We start from the raw sequence: 15,436 nt of genomic DNA, 5'->3' as shown, positions 1-15,436 counted from the left end.
AATATATTGACAAATGACACATGACAAAAACAGAATAAATATGTTTTTTTTTAGAATAGGGATTTTAACGTATCATATATGATATTTATGTTGATTAAATATATTAAGTTGATTAAAGGTTAATAATATAGCCATTTTATATATTTTAATGTATATTTCTTATTTTATGCTTATAAAACCCGGCCTAAGTTTTTGAAAACAATTTATAAAAAAAAAACTAAATAATTTATAATTAAAACTTAAATCCTTGTATTATAAGAAATAAAAACCAAATGGGCTAAAGATGACTAATATTTTTAGGAAAAAAAACGTATTAGATAAGCTCTAATTAAACAAATAAAAATTAACCCCAATGTTCAATGAGGCAATGATCTTTAAAACAAAAATCCCAACGTTTTTGTTAACAAATTACGAAAACAATTAATTAATTTTAATATTATAACTTATTAAATAGTTCTTGTAAAAAATAGTTGTTTTATTTCTACTATTTATTTAATTATTATTATAAAGACCAATTTTACAGTTTAGTCTGATTATTACCTGACAAAACTGCAAATTTGGTCCTTGTGTTTTTCAAAAACCTTTGGATAGGGTCCAAAAAGTTTCAGCTTGCATGCAAGGTCCAAAATCAAGGATTTTCTGGGTTTTTGGTCCAAAAAAACTTAAAAAGACGATTATGCCATTTTATTTTCTTTTTTGTATTTTTTATAATTATTCTAATGCTGTTTTAATTAAAAAATAAAGAAAAAAGAAAAAAAAGTATCCCCACCCTCTCTCTCTCTCTCTCTCTCTCTCTCTCTCTCTCTCTTCATCTTCTCAAAAATCTCATCTGCGTTTTTTATCATCATCTCGATCAGTCCTTTTGCGATTATGATGGTTGTTTATTTGGAAATCTATGAAGAATACGGAGGATGTAGATGGAATTTTTGTCCCTTTTAAATCCTACGATCTACCATGGTTTCTCTTCAAGAATCTCCCAAATCATCTTCTTCTACATCTTTTAATTAACATGATTACAACGAGATAGTTTCGCTGATAAACAGATAGAAAGCTTGAGAGATAGTGACAGGCCCTAATTTCTTCAGCATCGTCATCTCACCTCCTACATGCCCTTTTTCACTATCATCACCACTGAACATCCTCTCCGATTGAGGTACTGAGGAAAAGGAAGAAAAGCTTGAGGCATTGTGACGAGCACTAATTTTTGACCAGTTCTTAAGAGCCCTAATTTCATTAAGGTGGTCTGGTAGTGTTGAGTAAATGAGTTTGGGGCTACGACAGCTTGGATGTAATACAAACTTTGCTCTGTTCTTGAGTGAAGTCTTGAATAAATCGTAACCAGACCATCATCAACCTTCGTCTTCATAGCAAAACATAGGTGCCTCCCTTACACTCTGGTCCGTTCATCGGAGAGCCATAAAACAACCACCACTACTGTAACACTACTGAAGATTTGATGGAGCCAAAACACCAACGATCGTTCATGCAGATGGATTGAAAATCGATTGTTTTTAGAGATTGATTTGATGGATCGTTCATACACATGGGGTTTTTGAGAGATCGATTCTCTATATGTGTTAGTTTTGTCAGAGAGCTCAAGAGATGTGTGTGTGTGTCTTAAGGCGTGTTGGTTCAGAGAGAGAGAGAGAGAGAGAGAGGGAGGGAGGGAGGGAGGGAGGGAGAGAGAGAGGGTGGGGATACTTTTTTTTCTTTTCTTTTTTAATTAAAACAACATTAGAATAATTATAAAAAATACAAAAAAGAAAAAAAGAGCATAATCGTCTTTTTAAGTTTTTTTGGACCAAAAACTCAGAAAGACCTTGATTTTGAACCTTCCATGTAAGCTAGAAACTTTTTGAACTCCCTCCAAAGGATTTTTTAAAACCATAAGGACCAAATTTGAGTTTTGTCTTGTTACGTAGTTTTAAACCTTTTTATACCGAATAGAGAAGGAAATTTCCATTCGCAGATTCCTTGGGGTCCCCATGGTCGCATGGAGTCAAATTTCTGAGTCGCCTTGGTCGAAATTCCATGGAACTTTCTTTCTTTTGCATATTTGTTTTGAAGTTCCGGAATTTAGAGGTGAATTATTGGAAGGAATAATGGTGTTTCACTTCCGATGTTTCTCTTTCGAATATGAAGCCAGAGCTCAAGCAAAATCGACATCAACTGAAACATTTTATACTGCTTCATCGGATCTCAACTGCTCGAAATCCTATTCCCTTAGATCCTCAAATCTTGTCCTAAAAAGAACCAACCTGAGGGTTTTCAAAATCGCCGAGCTCAAGGCAGCAACTAGCGATTTTGGCATCTCTTCAAAGATCGGAGAGGGTGAATTTTGGAGTGTCCATAAGGGCACGATTAAGAGTTTTGAACATCCTTACGATGATATTCAGGTAGCTGTAAAGCTCGCCAATGGAAGTTTGAAGGCAAGTTTGTCTTCTTCAACTTATTTATTTATCATCTCCAACTATTCACAGCTTCTACACTGTATTGAATGCTGATATTTTTGATATATGCAACAGGGGCATAGAAAATGGCTAAGGGAGGCGACTGTTCTTGGAGTGGTCGAGCATCCGAATCTTGTGAAACTAATTGGTTACTGTGTAGAAGATGATGAAACTAAAACACAACGGATTCTAGTATACGAATATATGCCTAATGGAAGCGTGGATCATCGTTTATCTTCAAGCTCTGAAGCTCCTCTCTCATGGACAATCAGACTGAAAGTGGCTCAAGACGTTGCTCGTGGCTTGGCGTATCTACATGAAGGAATGGACTATAAGGTAATTGTTTCTACATCATGAATGGAGCATGCTTATAAAACCAGTAACATTGGTTTCATGTAGATTCTTTTCAGAGATTTGAAACCCTCCAACATTCTCCTAGATGATCAGTGGCATGCTAAGCTTTCAGATTTCGGATGGCTTCTTCGTCCTCAAGGTCTCGCCAGTGTCTCAACAACGGTATGCAGAACAATTTTTTCGTGTATATGACATGTATTCATAATTGAACCACATAATTTTCTAAGTTTTGGTGATAAAATAACATCAGGTAACAACAGGATACACAGCTCCAGAGTACACTGAAACAGGGTATCTCACATCCGAATGTGATGTATGGAGCTACGGGTCCTTCTTGTATGAACTTATAACGGGTAGTATGCCATTGGCTAAGAACAAACCTAACGAACTACACTTTTTAGAAAGGGTGAAAGCCTACCTAGACTCAAAAAGATTCCGGGTAATTGTGGATCCAACACTTGAAGATAATCACTCAATGAAGTCAGCAAAAAAGTTGTTGATTATAGCCGACAGATGCTTGTCTAAAAACCCCAAGTCAAGGCCAAAGATGAGCGAAGTCATGGAGATGGTTGACAAAGTCATTGGAGGTCCATCAAAAGCAAGCATTCTTGATACATGTCTTGGGAGTCCGGTTCGAGTGGTTTCTATAAAGTTGAAGAAAGTCTTTAGGTGTACCATGAAATTGCAATAAGATAACGCTAGCGGTGTAAATGTGACGGTTTGGGTTAATTATTGGTCAAAGCCGAACTATAACCATTACAATTGGTTAATGTATTTCGATAAACATTAAGTAAACAGTTAATATTGGTTTTGGTTGGTTAATAGTTAATATCGGATAACCATAATAGTCTAAGATGACATAAAAATAAAAATATTTTTCTATAAAAATTGAAAAACATAAAGTTCATTGTTATAAAAAGTGAATGATTGTGTATATATAATTGTATTGATAGAATATTACTTATCTATCTAATTCCAAATAATTACCTTTTGAATTTTCAATTTCTAATATAACTACCTACCATATTTAATATTATATTATATGAAAAATATTTATTAATATTTTTGGTTTGGTTCCATTTATAGTAGTTCGGTTTTATATGAAAACCATAACCAAACCGTATGTATTTAGTTAATCAAAATTAGAAACCGCACCATATCTTTTAGGTATGGTTCGATTATATCGATTAATTTGGTTATGGTTCGGTTCTTAGGTTAATATACACACCCTTAGATGACGGGGAAAGGAGGTTTGTTCTTGTTTTAAACTGATTTGCGTTTTTTTGGACTTGACTAAAGTGTTCTTGTTTGCGTATGATGTAATAAAACGAACCAATGTTCTTGTTTGTGTATGATGTAATAAAACGAACCAATAGGCAAAACTGAAGTAACAATACATGAATTTACCTTTCACCTTAATCTGTATACATATATATATTTTTTACAGAATTCAAATACTGGATATCTATATTTCGGATAAAGATTGAGTTACCCATAAATTCTTTACACAACCTTATTGCATAATGTTATTGGCAGAACTGGTAGGTGTCCCGAGCCACCACTCGATGTCGTCTCCGAAGACTACATATTTATTTATTTATTATTTTTTTTATTGTGCAACTACTATTAGGTCCAACATAAATAAATATGGTGCTCAAACTTATAAAATAGAAGCCCAAAATTTATAAAAGTTTAATAATCCAAATTCAATTTGTTTCAACAACCCATAAAAATAAGCAAACGTAGTCGTTTCATGTTTCCACCTAACACGACATGACACAAATTTATTTTCCATAACCCGAACGCGACACGACACAATACCGTGTTTATTTTGCTAACACAAACACGGACTGATTAAAACAGGAAAAACACGAAAAAACACGACAACACGACAAAAAACATAAATTAATCAAATTAATCATTTCATCCATAGCATTTCCATTAAACATCATTTCATCCATAAGTTCTCTTAAAAAAGTCAGCAAAACACAACTAAAATTAACACAAAACAACACAACAAACATGACATAAATTAGTACTAAAATGTTTCAAACTTGTGACATCAAAAAATCCATTAAAACCTATGCCTCCATCGATTCATGCTTATTGTTCTTGCTAGCATCTTCCATAATATCATTGGTAAGCTCTTATAAACACAATTCTTCATCGCCTACAAAACAATAACATATATATAACTTCAGATAAGAAAAAGCAGAACAAAAAAGGATACAAAGCATAAAAATCTGATTAAAAGGCAAGTGTATACAAGTTCATAAAAACATAAGCATAACTAAATGTGAGAAGTCGAAAAATAAAAGCCATAAAAGGAAACTAAATATGAGGAATAAAAAACTAAATTTGATTCATCAAGATGAGAGATTTTTATGGACAAGGGACATTAATGGAGCTAAGATCTAACATCCATGGCTTCTGGACTAGACCATAAACTCATCTTTAGCTCAAAAGACTCAAAAATGCATAATAGAACCCTAAGTTGGATCTAGCACATAGATTCATCAAGATGAGAAAATTTTACCTCAAATGGCTTGCTAAGGTGAAGATAACTTTGGATCTACAAGCACAAGCTACTCTCAAGCAACCTCCAAGTGTCCCTCTTCTTCTTCTTCACCACAAAACATCAATAAACGTACTTTCATGCTCCAAATCACCAAAAGCACTTTGGGTTTCAATATTCGGGCATAGGGTGATGGAGGTTGATCAATAGAATGTACAAGAGAAAGATAAATTGCTTAAATAGGGTACAAACCCTAAAAATTAGGATTTGCCTAATCCTTGCGTACTCCCACGTACGCCCAACGTACGTGGGTGAACCCGCGATCATTCGGAGATCTAGTACGCTAAGCGTACTCATAGAGTATGCCCAACATACTAGCTAGGGACCAAAATGTAATGAATTAAGCATTAGGGTTTAAAAAGAAACATAGCGGAGCTCGAACTTACATGATTCAACATGTTTTCAGTTTAGTTGATTTGGTTAATTTGGTTCTGTTTTCAGTTTACAAACACAAGTATGATTCTTTGAAAATTAACCTTGAGTAAACTCATGTAAAATCTTCATCAATAGGCCCATATAAAAATGCATTATTTGTGTCAAATTAGAACAAAGTCGATCCGAATTAATAAAAAGTCTGATCAGGTACTCAACAATCATAAGTTTAGCTACTTGAGATAAGGTTTCGCCAAATCAACCCTCCCTTTGACTGTAACTCTTAGCAACAATAAGTTTTATATCAATCAACCTCACCGTTAGACTTATATTTTATTTCGTACACCAACTTACAACCTATAGATTTTCTATATGTAAGGCATCCATCTCATCATTTATGGCTTTTATCCAATTAGGATCCTTACAAGCCTCATTATATATAACTTTTGGGTTCAATGATCTTGTTCATATTTGTTGTAAAGCAACACAACATATGCTCAAGTAAAGAATACTTAACCACCTTCTCTATACCAAATTTATACTTCTCTTATACAACAAAGTCCTCACACCTCTTAAGGATTCTGAAAACCTACTAGACTTCGTAACACCATTACGCAATACTTGATTAGAACTAGGCTCCACATCTGATGACTCATATATATTTGATGTACTCTCGTAAGAAACACTATTTTCATTCAATTTTTTATTTTGGTCATGAAAATATCCATCCAGTGACACATTATCAACATTCAATACATGCTTACTAGGATCATGCACCTACAATGACATTTAATCTATGATTACTAGAATCATCACCCGATTTACATTACATTGTATGGAATTTATTTAACTCGTCATAGGGCGACGACTTACAATAATCTTCAACATGGTTGAAAACATTTAATTGAATTGTCGGGAGTTAGAATTTTCCACTTAAGCCCACTAGCCATTATGAAAGGTAGACTATGTTCATAGAATTTAAGTCCCTAAAGAAAAATATTAAGTTATTTTATAACATCCCCCAATTCTTTAATTGAACATTACTATAAAATATAAAAGCTCCAACAACATTTAAAAGGCGACGATGCTTTCGCTCAACAACTCCTTTCAATTATGGGGTAGAAACACAATTTGTTTCATCTTTTCCCTTGAGTACAAGGCTTCATAGCCTTCATGTAATGTAATAGAATCCGATCTATAAAGAATAATATCACAATGATTTGAATATAAATTCAGAAGTACACACAAAATTATTAAACCAAGGTCTTCCTTATCATACTTAATTTCCAAATTATCTTTGATGCAGTGGCAGATGCTAAAAGGGACTACGGGGGGCCATGGTCCCCCTGGTTTTAAGGGGGTATTTGGATAGGGAAAAAATAGGCTGCTTATTGTTTAATCTCACCGTAATAAGCAAATTTATGTGTTTGGATAAGAGTCTTTAAAAATCAGCTTATTGCTGTACGAATAAGCAAAATAAGCTGATTTTAATAAGCAATGGGGGAATGCTTATTGCTTATTGCTTATTGCTTATTAGTCATTTTACTCATATAAGTTGTTTTGTTTGCTAAACTTTTAAAATGCTTATTGCTTAATACCACCGCAATAAGCTAATCCAAACATATTTTTAAAAAATGTTTATTCCAACCGCAATAAGCAAATAAGCAATAAGCTAATAAGCTAAAAACTATTTATCCAAATACCCCCTAAGGTTTCTTGTACCTTGTATATATCGTGTATCATAAAATAAATCCAATAATTTTCATATTTGCTACTTTGGCCTCCCTGATTTTATTACATTTAATAAAATTTATTAATCAACGGATAAACCATTCACCGATAAATAGGAAGGATAAAATATTCACTGATAAATAGGAAAAAATCATTGATAAAATAAAACTAACTGATAGAATCAAAATAAGCAGTACAACATTAGGAAAGTAATTAAATTAAGAAATTATCTCTAAAACCTATAAAACAAAATCAAAGTTCTAATCAAAGGTACAAATTCTTCGACTCAAAATTTGAGTTTAAGAAAACAATAAACACCTAGAAATTTCGAAGCCGGAATCGTCTAAATCTCATCGGGAATAACGTTGCTGCTCCTCGCCCAACTACATGTCCACAACTGCTCTCTATCGCTGCTCACCCTACCAATGCTTTTCTATCGTTGCCGGACTGTTGCTTTTGTGCCTCGATTTCTTTTCTCATACTTGCGCTGTGCACGCTGCCGGAAACAACTCTTCCTCTCCGATCTACTCTCATCTAGAGTAATTTACAAGTACTTTTCTTCTCTTTCTCTCTGTAACTCACTAAAACACTTTCTTTTTCTTTTTGTGTATCAGTTTAGACTTGATAGTGAAATGGGGCGGTGAAGTAAAGAAAAAATAAAGGATATAACACAATACTTTACCTGACAAAATATTTACCTTATCAATGATTAATTTTTAATTTATTAATGTTATTTATTGTTTGTGTAGTATGTAAATACAATATATAAACAATAGAATACTTATAAATTGAATGAATATAATTGTGGGTTAGAATGTAATGAGATTAAATAAAATGACAATATATAATTATTTAGTTTTGATATAATCATGAAAAAATCAATAATTTTTATTTTTATAAAATGTATGTAAACGTTAGCTATAATATATTTACATATTGAAAGGGAACTTACCAAAAAAAAAATAATCTAATGAGTGATGTAAAAATATTTGTTACTAGTTTTTTTGTTTCGAATTTGATGTCATAATTTTAACCTTTTTTTGTCCATATGATTTTGTTTTGAAATTTTAATCTTGGCCCTCTAGTTATGATGTTTGTGTTCTCCCCTGCTTTGATGAGATACAATATCCTTGAAGTTGAATATTTAATCAAATCTCTACATTTCTTGAAGTTTGTGTAAGAAAAACTTTTATTTTTAATGTATCTTACTTGTGTGATCCTTCTTCGTAAATATAGATTCAAGTTTAACTAAAGAAAAACTTTTATTTGATCACTTCTTGAGGTTGTTATGTAAGTGAAGTTAGATTTGAACAAGAGCTTTACGTTCCTTTCTTTATCATTATTTGTCCAGGTAGATTTTTTTTACCTCCAAAAGAATCCAAGTCATTTTGAGCCAACTTCTCTCTTATCTTTACACGATCTAATAATGGAAGATCATACTTGATGGTAGCCATAAAAATGATTACATAACCTATAGAAGGCTCGGAAAAACTAATAATATGGAAGCATGTTTATAGGGTACGGAAAACTAATGAGGTCTTGAAAGAAGTTGAAGGAAGAAATCTAATAAAGGAAAAGGAATTATTGGATGCCAAAGAGTATAAGAAATCAAATTTAAAGAACCCTTTAAAGGGTTTAGGCTATATATAAGGGGTTTGGAATCTTGAAATATGGAGCTCTCATACCACTTGTTATATAAAAGTGGTGCTTAAAACACAAATTTTTTAAATCTTGCAATCCCTTAGCCCAACCTTATTCCAAAAAAATTCCCCTCTCTGAATATGTTCTAGGAATCCAACCCTTCAAACTGGAAGTCTAATTTTTTTGGGAACCCGAACCTGAACTGGGAGTTGAATATGTTCGGGAAATCCAACCCAAACCATCCAACCCTAAAAGACGAGAAAAGGGAAAGGGAAAAGCATTGATTGGAAAAAAGCAGCCGCTCAACAATAAACATAAGAAGAAGAGAAAAAATTAGCGGGATCATGAGTCGACATTTCTGATGATCCGGTAATTGGAAATGTGCAAAAATATGATCATTTTTGGTGACACATTATCGGGCGGTTTCATAAGCGTATGGGTCGTGGTGAGTACCGTATAAAAGAGCAATGTACTAGAAAGTTTCATAAAATGAACAAATTGGTCACAAAATTCAACAGGACGTACAACAACTTGCTAAGTCAATGAAAAAGAAGGGAAAACAATACTATTATTTTCGAGATGACGCTTGAACTTTTTTAAATTTGACAACAATGGGAGGTCATTCAAATTTATCGATGTTTGGAAATTCTTAGTTACTTCCCTGAAATGACAAAAAGTGTATGTCATCGAAGAAAATGATTCGAAAAGAACCAAAATTTCCGAGACAAGTTACACTACTTCACCGGATGCTCATTTCGGGTTTGATATGAATAGAGAGGGTGAGCTCGAACTCAAAGAGGTAGTCCACCAGGTGGGTCGAGATAAGTAGAAAAAGATAGGGTTTTCATCTAATGCATCAGGAGTCGAAAGATGATTTGACGTGCATAGAGATGGCAACGGGGACGGGGAATACATGGGACCCCAATCCCTATACCACATCCTCAAATTCTCATTCAAATCCCCATCTTCATCTCCATCGTGAATATAAATAAAGCCTCATCCTCACCCCCAATGAGGACCTATATGTGCGCAATGTGGCAAATAGTTTCGAAATATATAATTTGAATTTCGAAACTCGTTTGCAATTCGAAAAGGAGAAAACGGACTAAAGAAAAGAATGAGCGATAAAAGAAGCAAAAAACACGAAAAAACTCCAAATATGGAATTTTAATGCAAAAGATCGACAATTTTTTTTTCGGAAACAAGCTCGCGATGGTTTTCGAGGCAGAGGAAATCATGAAAAAATATTTCAGTTAGTGTTATTTTGTATTGTTTTTTATTTACTTTTCATTTTTTCCTATGTAACCATTTAATTAAAATAATGAAATTTCTATTTTATTATTTTAAATATGTATTTCAAATATTTATATAATTATAAAATTATATTTTAACATTAATAAAGAAAAAAAGAATTAAAAAAATAAAAGGTTGTGTGGTAAACCAATTCATATCACTTAAACGGGTAAATAGTAGGATAAGGAAAAATGATATGACACTAATAACATGCCCAAAAATATGATGACACACCCAGAGTCTGATAGGAAAATTGATAGTTGCAAGTTGCAACAAAACTCGTAATAACTGTTTTAGAAAGATTGCCTAAAACAGAAAAGCTCATCTATACATAAAAGGATTTTGGAGCATATTACCCACTTACCAATATTATATTTTTTTATACACAAGACAACCTTATTGCATTATGTATTTTTCCACTTGATATATAACTTACTATCGTGGATTACACGTCTATGAGTTTCAATCTACGTATATATTTTATATCTATAACACACGTAGAAAAAGAACCATCTGCAGAAATAAACGTGTATCAATGGTTTATGATTTTTTGCATTCACGAAATTTTCAAAAATCATGAGAAACCATATTCAAAGTCCAAATTATTTCCTATTGGTCTTTCGAATTTTAGATCAAATTCTCAAATTCACATTACATGCCATTGAATCATAAATTACTCTGCTTCCGTTTCAAAATTATTGTCCACAGACAAAAAAAACATATAGATTAAAGAAACATTAATTACAATTAATTTTATATAATAAAATGACAGTTTTATCCTTACTTTGCATTTAATGTTTCATTAAATTTTTAGTTGGTTAAATAATAATAGAGGATATTTTGATAAAAATGTTACTTATTTTTAGAAACAGAATATTTTTGTTTTGGAAAAAAAAAAGATCTGACTATAATATTTTGGGAGTGAATGAATAACAAAGAACGTTTCAAAGCAATACCATTTGGTTTCCAATGTAGAGAAAACTTCCTGTCAAAAGTTTCATGGGACCAGAGGAAATTGTGTCCATAACTTCCTCTCGCATTGCTATTAAATTCAATTATTTTCAAGTCAATTCTTTAATGGGTTGAAGGAAGAATGGTGTTTCATTGCCGATGTTTCTCCTTCTCTTTCCAAGAAGACGAAGAGATCGAATATGAAACCAGAACTCAAACAAAATCGACTTCCACTCACGACTATTATACTGCTTCTTCGGATTTGAATCGGACCATTTCCGATTTTCATGCGAAGCCATCAGGATTCCCAAACTTGACCAAGAAACCAAACAATTTGAGGGTTTTCACATTCGCTGAGCTCAAAGCAGCTACTAATAACTTTGATATTGCTTGGAATATAGGAGAGGGTGGATTTGGATGTGTATACAAGGGTGTGATTCAGAATTTGGAACATCCTTTCGATGAGATTCAGGTCGCTGTGAAGTATGCCAAAGGAGTAATGAAGGCAAGTTTGTCTCCTTACCCTTTCCTCTTTCTGTTTCTATCTCTAGGTTGAAATCATTATTGCATGGAGATCATTATTTGTTGGAGTTTCACTGATTAACCTTGATTATGTTGCAACAGGGGCACAGAGAGTGGTTAACCGAGGTTAATGTTCTTGGGGTGGTTGTGCATCCAAACCTTGTGAAACTAGTAGGTTACTGTGCGGAAGAAACAGAAAAAGGAATGCAACTGTTTTTAGTATACGAATACATGCCTAATGGAAGCCTGAAGGATCATCTATCTACAAGATCACAAACACCTCTCTCATGGAGCATGAGACTGAAAGTGGCTCAAGATGCTGCTTGTGGCTTAGCGTATCTACATGAAGAAATGGATTCTGAGGTACTATAAGTATACTCCCTCGACATACAAGAAAAATAAAGAAAAGTAGTAGTTTACAAAGTACAAACGAACGTGCTTCCAAAACCAGTAACATTGGTTTTTTGTAGATTATTTTCAGGGATTTCAAATCCTCCAACATCCTTCTAGATGCTCAATGGAATGCTAAGCTTTCGGATTTTGGTGTGGCTCGAATAGGTCCTCAAGAAGGACGCACTCATATCTCAACCATGGTAAGCTTCATGAAACTTTCATTTACACATTCATAGTAGTTTTAGAAATTCACTTTTCATGATAAAATTTCTGTCATCAGTTTCAAGGAACCGTATTATATGCGGCTCCAGAGTACATTGAATCAGGGTATTTGTCATCCAAAAGTGACGTATGGAGCTACGGGGTGTTTCTATATGAACTTATCACGGGTAGGCGCCCATTGGATAAGGATCTACCTCAAGGTGAACAGAAGCTTCTAGAATGGGTAGGACGCTACACACACTCCAAAAGCCTCCACCATATCATTGATCCGAGGCTTGAAGGTAAATGCTCATTGAAGTCAGTACAGGCTTTGGTCAACATTGCAAATCTTTGCTTGCAAAAACACCCGAGATCAAGGCCAAAGATGAGTGAGGTTTTAGGATTGGTTAATGCATTGATTGGGGCTCTATCACCAACAACAAGTCCTGTGCGACCTCCTATCCAGATGATTGAGGTTAATTGTAAGGAGGTTGTTACCATGGATGAAAAGACTCATGAGTACACGAGACATGAAGGAGAGAGAGTTTCCATTGATATCCAGCTTATAGAGACTTCTATCGTTCCTCCTATATCCCAACCGAAGCCATCGAAGCCAGTGAAATCTTTGATTAGAAAGAAGTGGTGTTGTGTATCGTAGCAATTAGCAATAGACAATGATCTTTATGTTACATTAAAATTGAGCTAGATTCGGCTCTAAACATTAGCGATTCATTATATACGTTAAATAACATTTGACCTTGTGCATCAATGACATGATCGTGCCATGGCCAATGAGAACATTGCACGGTTTGGGCAACACTGATAACAGTCGTGCCAAGGGCTAATGGCCACTTTGAACAATCGTGTACCAACATGTACTTAGATAATTTCCCTTGTTGGTGATTCTTACTCCAACTCAACTTTCAATCCAATTCATAATCGTGTACTTTGATTTTGGAGTTGCTAGTGGAAGTCTATATAGTTACGTTAATTATGAGTTGTGGTTAGTGATTTTTTTTCGTAATTACTAATTACAGCTACGAGTTGAAGATATGTGGAGTTGCTAGTGGAAGTCTATATAGTTACGTTGATTATGAGTTGTGGTTAGTGATTTTTTTTCGTAATTACTAACCACTGGTATACTCACCACTACAGGAAAGAAGAGAGAGAAGAGAAAGACAAAAGAGAGAGAAGAGGAAGCTGGGAGAGAAGAAGACGACAATTGGTCGTTTACACTCGTGATGCCCACCATGAAACACCACGAAAAACCTCAACCACGAACGGCCGGGCTGGTGTGCACGGCCGTTGTTCGTTGCCACCTCAACCACGGATCCGTTCGTGGAGAGTATACCGGTAGGTCTAATGGGATAGAAGGTTAACTGACATAATTATGGTCTAACTGTTAAGAAAATGATAATGGGGGTTTCACGGGTTGACTTTGGTAAAAAGTCAAAGTTTGTTGTTATTATTGGTTTTATGGAATCTACGTGTTTAAAGGTTTAAATAGTAAAGAAATGGAATAGAAAAGTATGAGATATTATTCGATTGAAAATGGTCCAACAAAGACATTAATCAAATTGGAAAGATTCAGATAGTTTAATGTTTGTTGTCTTGTCAAAAATGTCATACATAACATAATAATGTTTTTTAAAATTTTATAGGGACACATCAAATACTAATTGAAGTAACAATGTACAAACGTAGGTTATAATCCGTGTACCATACGGTTGAAAAAGTAAAACAACATTAAAATTTTTAAAAAAAAATGTAATCTAATCATGGATTTACAAGCAGTTAAGTTTAAATAGTTGGATGTTTGAACCGTGTTTATATAATCGTTAATTTAAATTAATATATAAGATGGTTTGAAGATATGAGAAATTATTTTTATAGATTAATTATAAAATGAAATGATATTGTTCAAATTTAAATAACAAAAAACCTAAGGAATGGAAGAAAAAAAACTATTGTAAATTTGACAATATGGATAACCCATTTTAGCAACATCTATAAACTATTATATTATATATTATATTAAAAAAGAGTTCCTTTAAAAATAATATACTTGGCTTTTTAGATTTTCACCACCAAACTTTTTTTTAGACTTTTGACACCTCACTTTTGTTTCTTTGCATTGGCCATATTAATAGTAAATTTGCATGTTTTTTTTGTCCAGCTTTGCCCTTCAACTTTAGCCATTTTGAGACTTTTGGTCATTACAATCAACATTATTTCATTTTTAGAAACATTTTAATATTCAAAGTTTGACTATAAAAATTTAAAGAAATGACAACTTTTGTCCATTTTCTAAAAACTTGCTAATTCCAACCCCTTTAATTCTTTATCCATTTTGACACTTTTGGTCGTTACAGTCAAAACTTTTATATTTTGACACTTTTGGTCATTGCAAACTTTACTTTTGTTTCTTTGCATTGGCCACATTAATAGTAACTTGCATGTTTTTTTGTCAACTTTGCCCCTCAACTTTAGCCATTTTGACACTTTTGATCATTACAATCAACATTTCTTCATTTTTTAGGAACATTTTAATATTCAAAGTTTGATCACAAAACTTTAAAGAATGACAACTTTTGTCAATTTTCTAAAAACTTGCTAATTCCAACCCCTTTAATTCTTTATCCATTTTGATACTTTTGGTCCTTACAGTCAAAACTTTTATACTTTGATACTTTTCGTCATTGCGATAAATTTTTTTATATTTTTTAAGAACCTTTTAATATTTAAAGTTTAACCACAAAACTTTAAGAAATTGACAATTTTATTAAATGAGAGCAGCCTTATGAATAGTAAAATAGTGGCCTTTTGCCTTTTAAAATTTTTGCCACATTAGTTTGGGTCTGTGCACTTTTGGTCCCCGATTTGAAGTTTGCCCGCTTTTCATCCCTCTTTTATATCATGAGCTTCAATAGATACCCCATAAGTAGCATGGGGA

The 15,436-nt window shown here is 33.2% G+C and overlaps 2 protein-coding genes across 2 annotated transcripts; both read left to right on the top strand.

Annotated features, from left to right (window-relative positions):
• The first annotated feature begins 1,985 nt into the window (after positions 1-1,985).
• LOC145090182 (serine/threonine-protein kinase PCRK2-like) lies at positions 1,986-3,633 on the top strand. Its single transcript, XM_079028514.1, has 4 exons — positions 1,986-2,429; positions 2,526-2,786; positions 2,850-2,966; positions 3,055-3,633. Exons 1-4 carry the CDS (start codon positions 1,986-1,988, stop codon positions 3,493-3,495), a joined length of 1,263 nt encoding a protein of 420 aa, XP_078884640.1. The 3' UTR covers positions 3,496-3,633.
• A 7,781-nt stretch (positions 3,634-11,414) lies between these two features.
• LOC145090176 (serine/threonine-protein kinase PCRK1-like) lies at positions 11,415-13,449 on the top strand. The gene is made up of 4 exons (XM_079028507.1): positions 11,415-11,872; positions 11,992-12,252; positions 12,360-12,482; positions 12,563-13,449. Exons 1-4 carry the CDS (start codon positions 11,510-11,512, stop codon positions 13,139-13,141), a joined length of 1,326 nt encoding a protein of 441 aa, XP_078884633.1. The 5' UTR covers positions 11,415-11,509; the 3' UTR covers positions 13,142-13,449.
• The last annotated feature ends 1,987 nt before the right edge of the window (positions 13,450-15,436 follow it).

Source organism: Lactuca serriola, chromosome 1 (genome assembly GCF_051521515.1).
Source record: "Lactuca serriola cultivar US96UC23 chromosome 1, Lser_US96UC23_V15, whole genome shotgun sequence".
In the NCBI taxonomy this organism is placed as follows: Eukaryota; Viridiplantae; Streptophyta; class Magnoliopsida; order Asterales; family Asteraceae; genus Lactuca; species Lactuca serriola.
The sequence above is the reverse complement of the archived record's forward strand: the minus strand, read 5'-3'. Positions and strand labels throughout refer to the sequence as shown.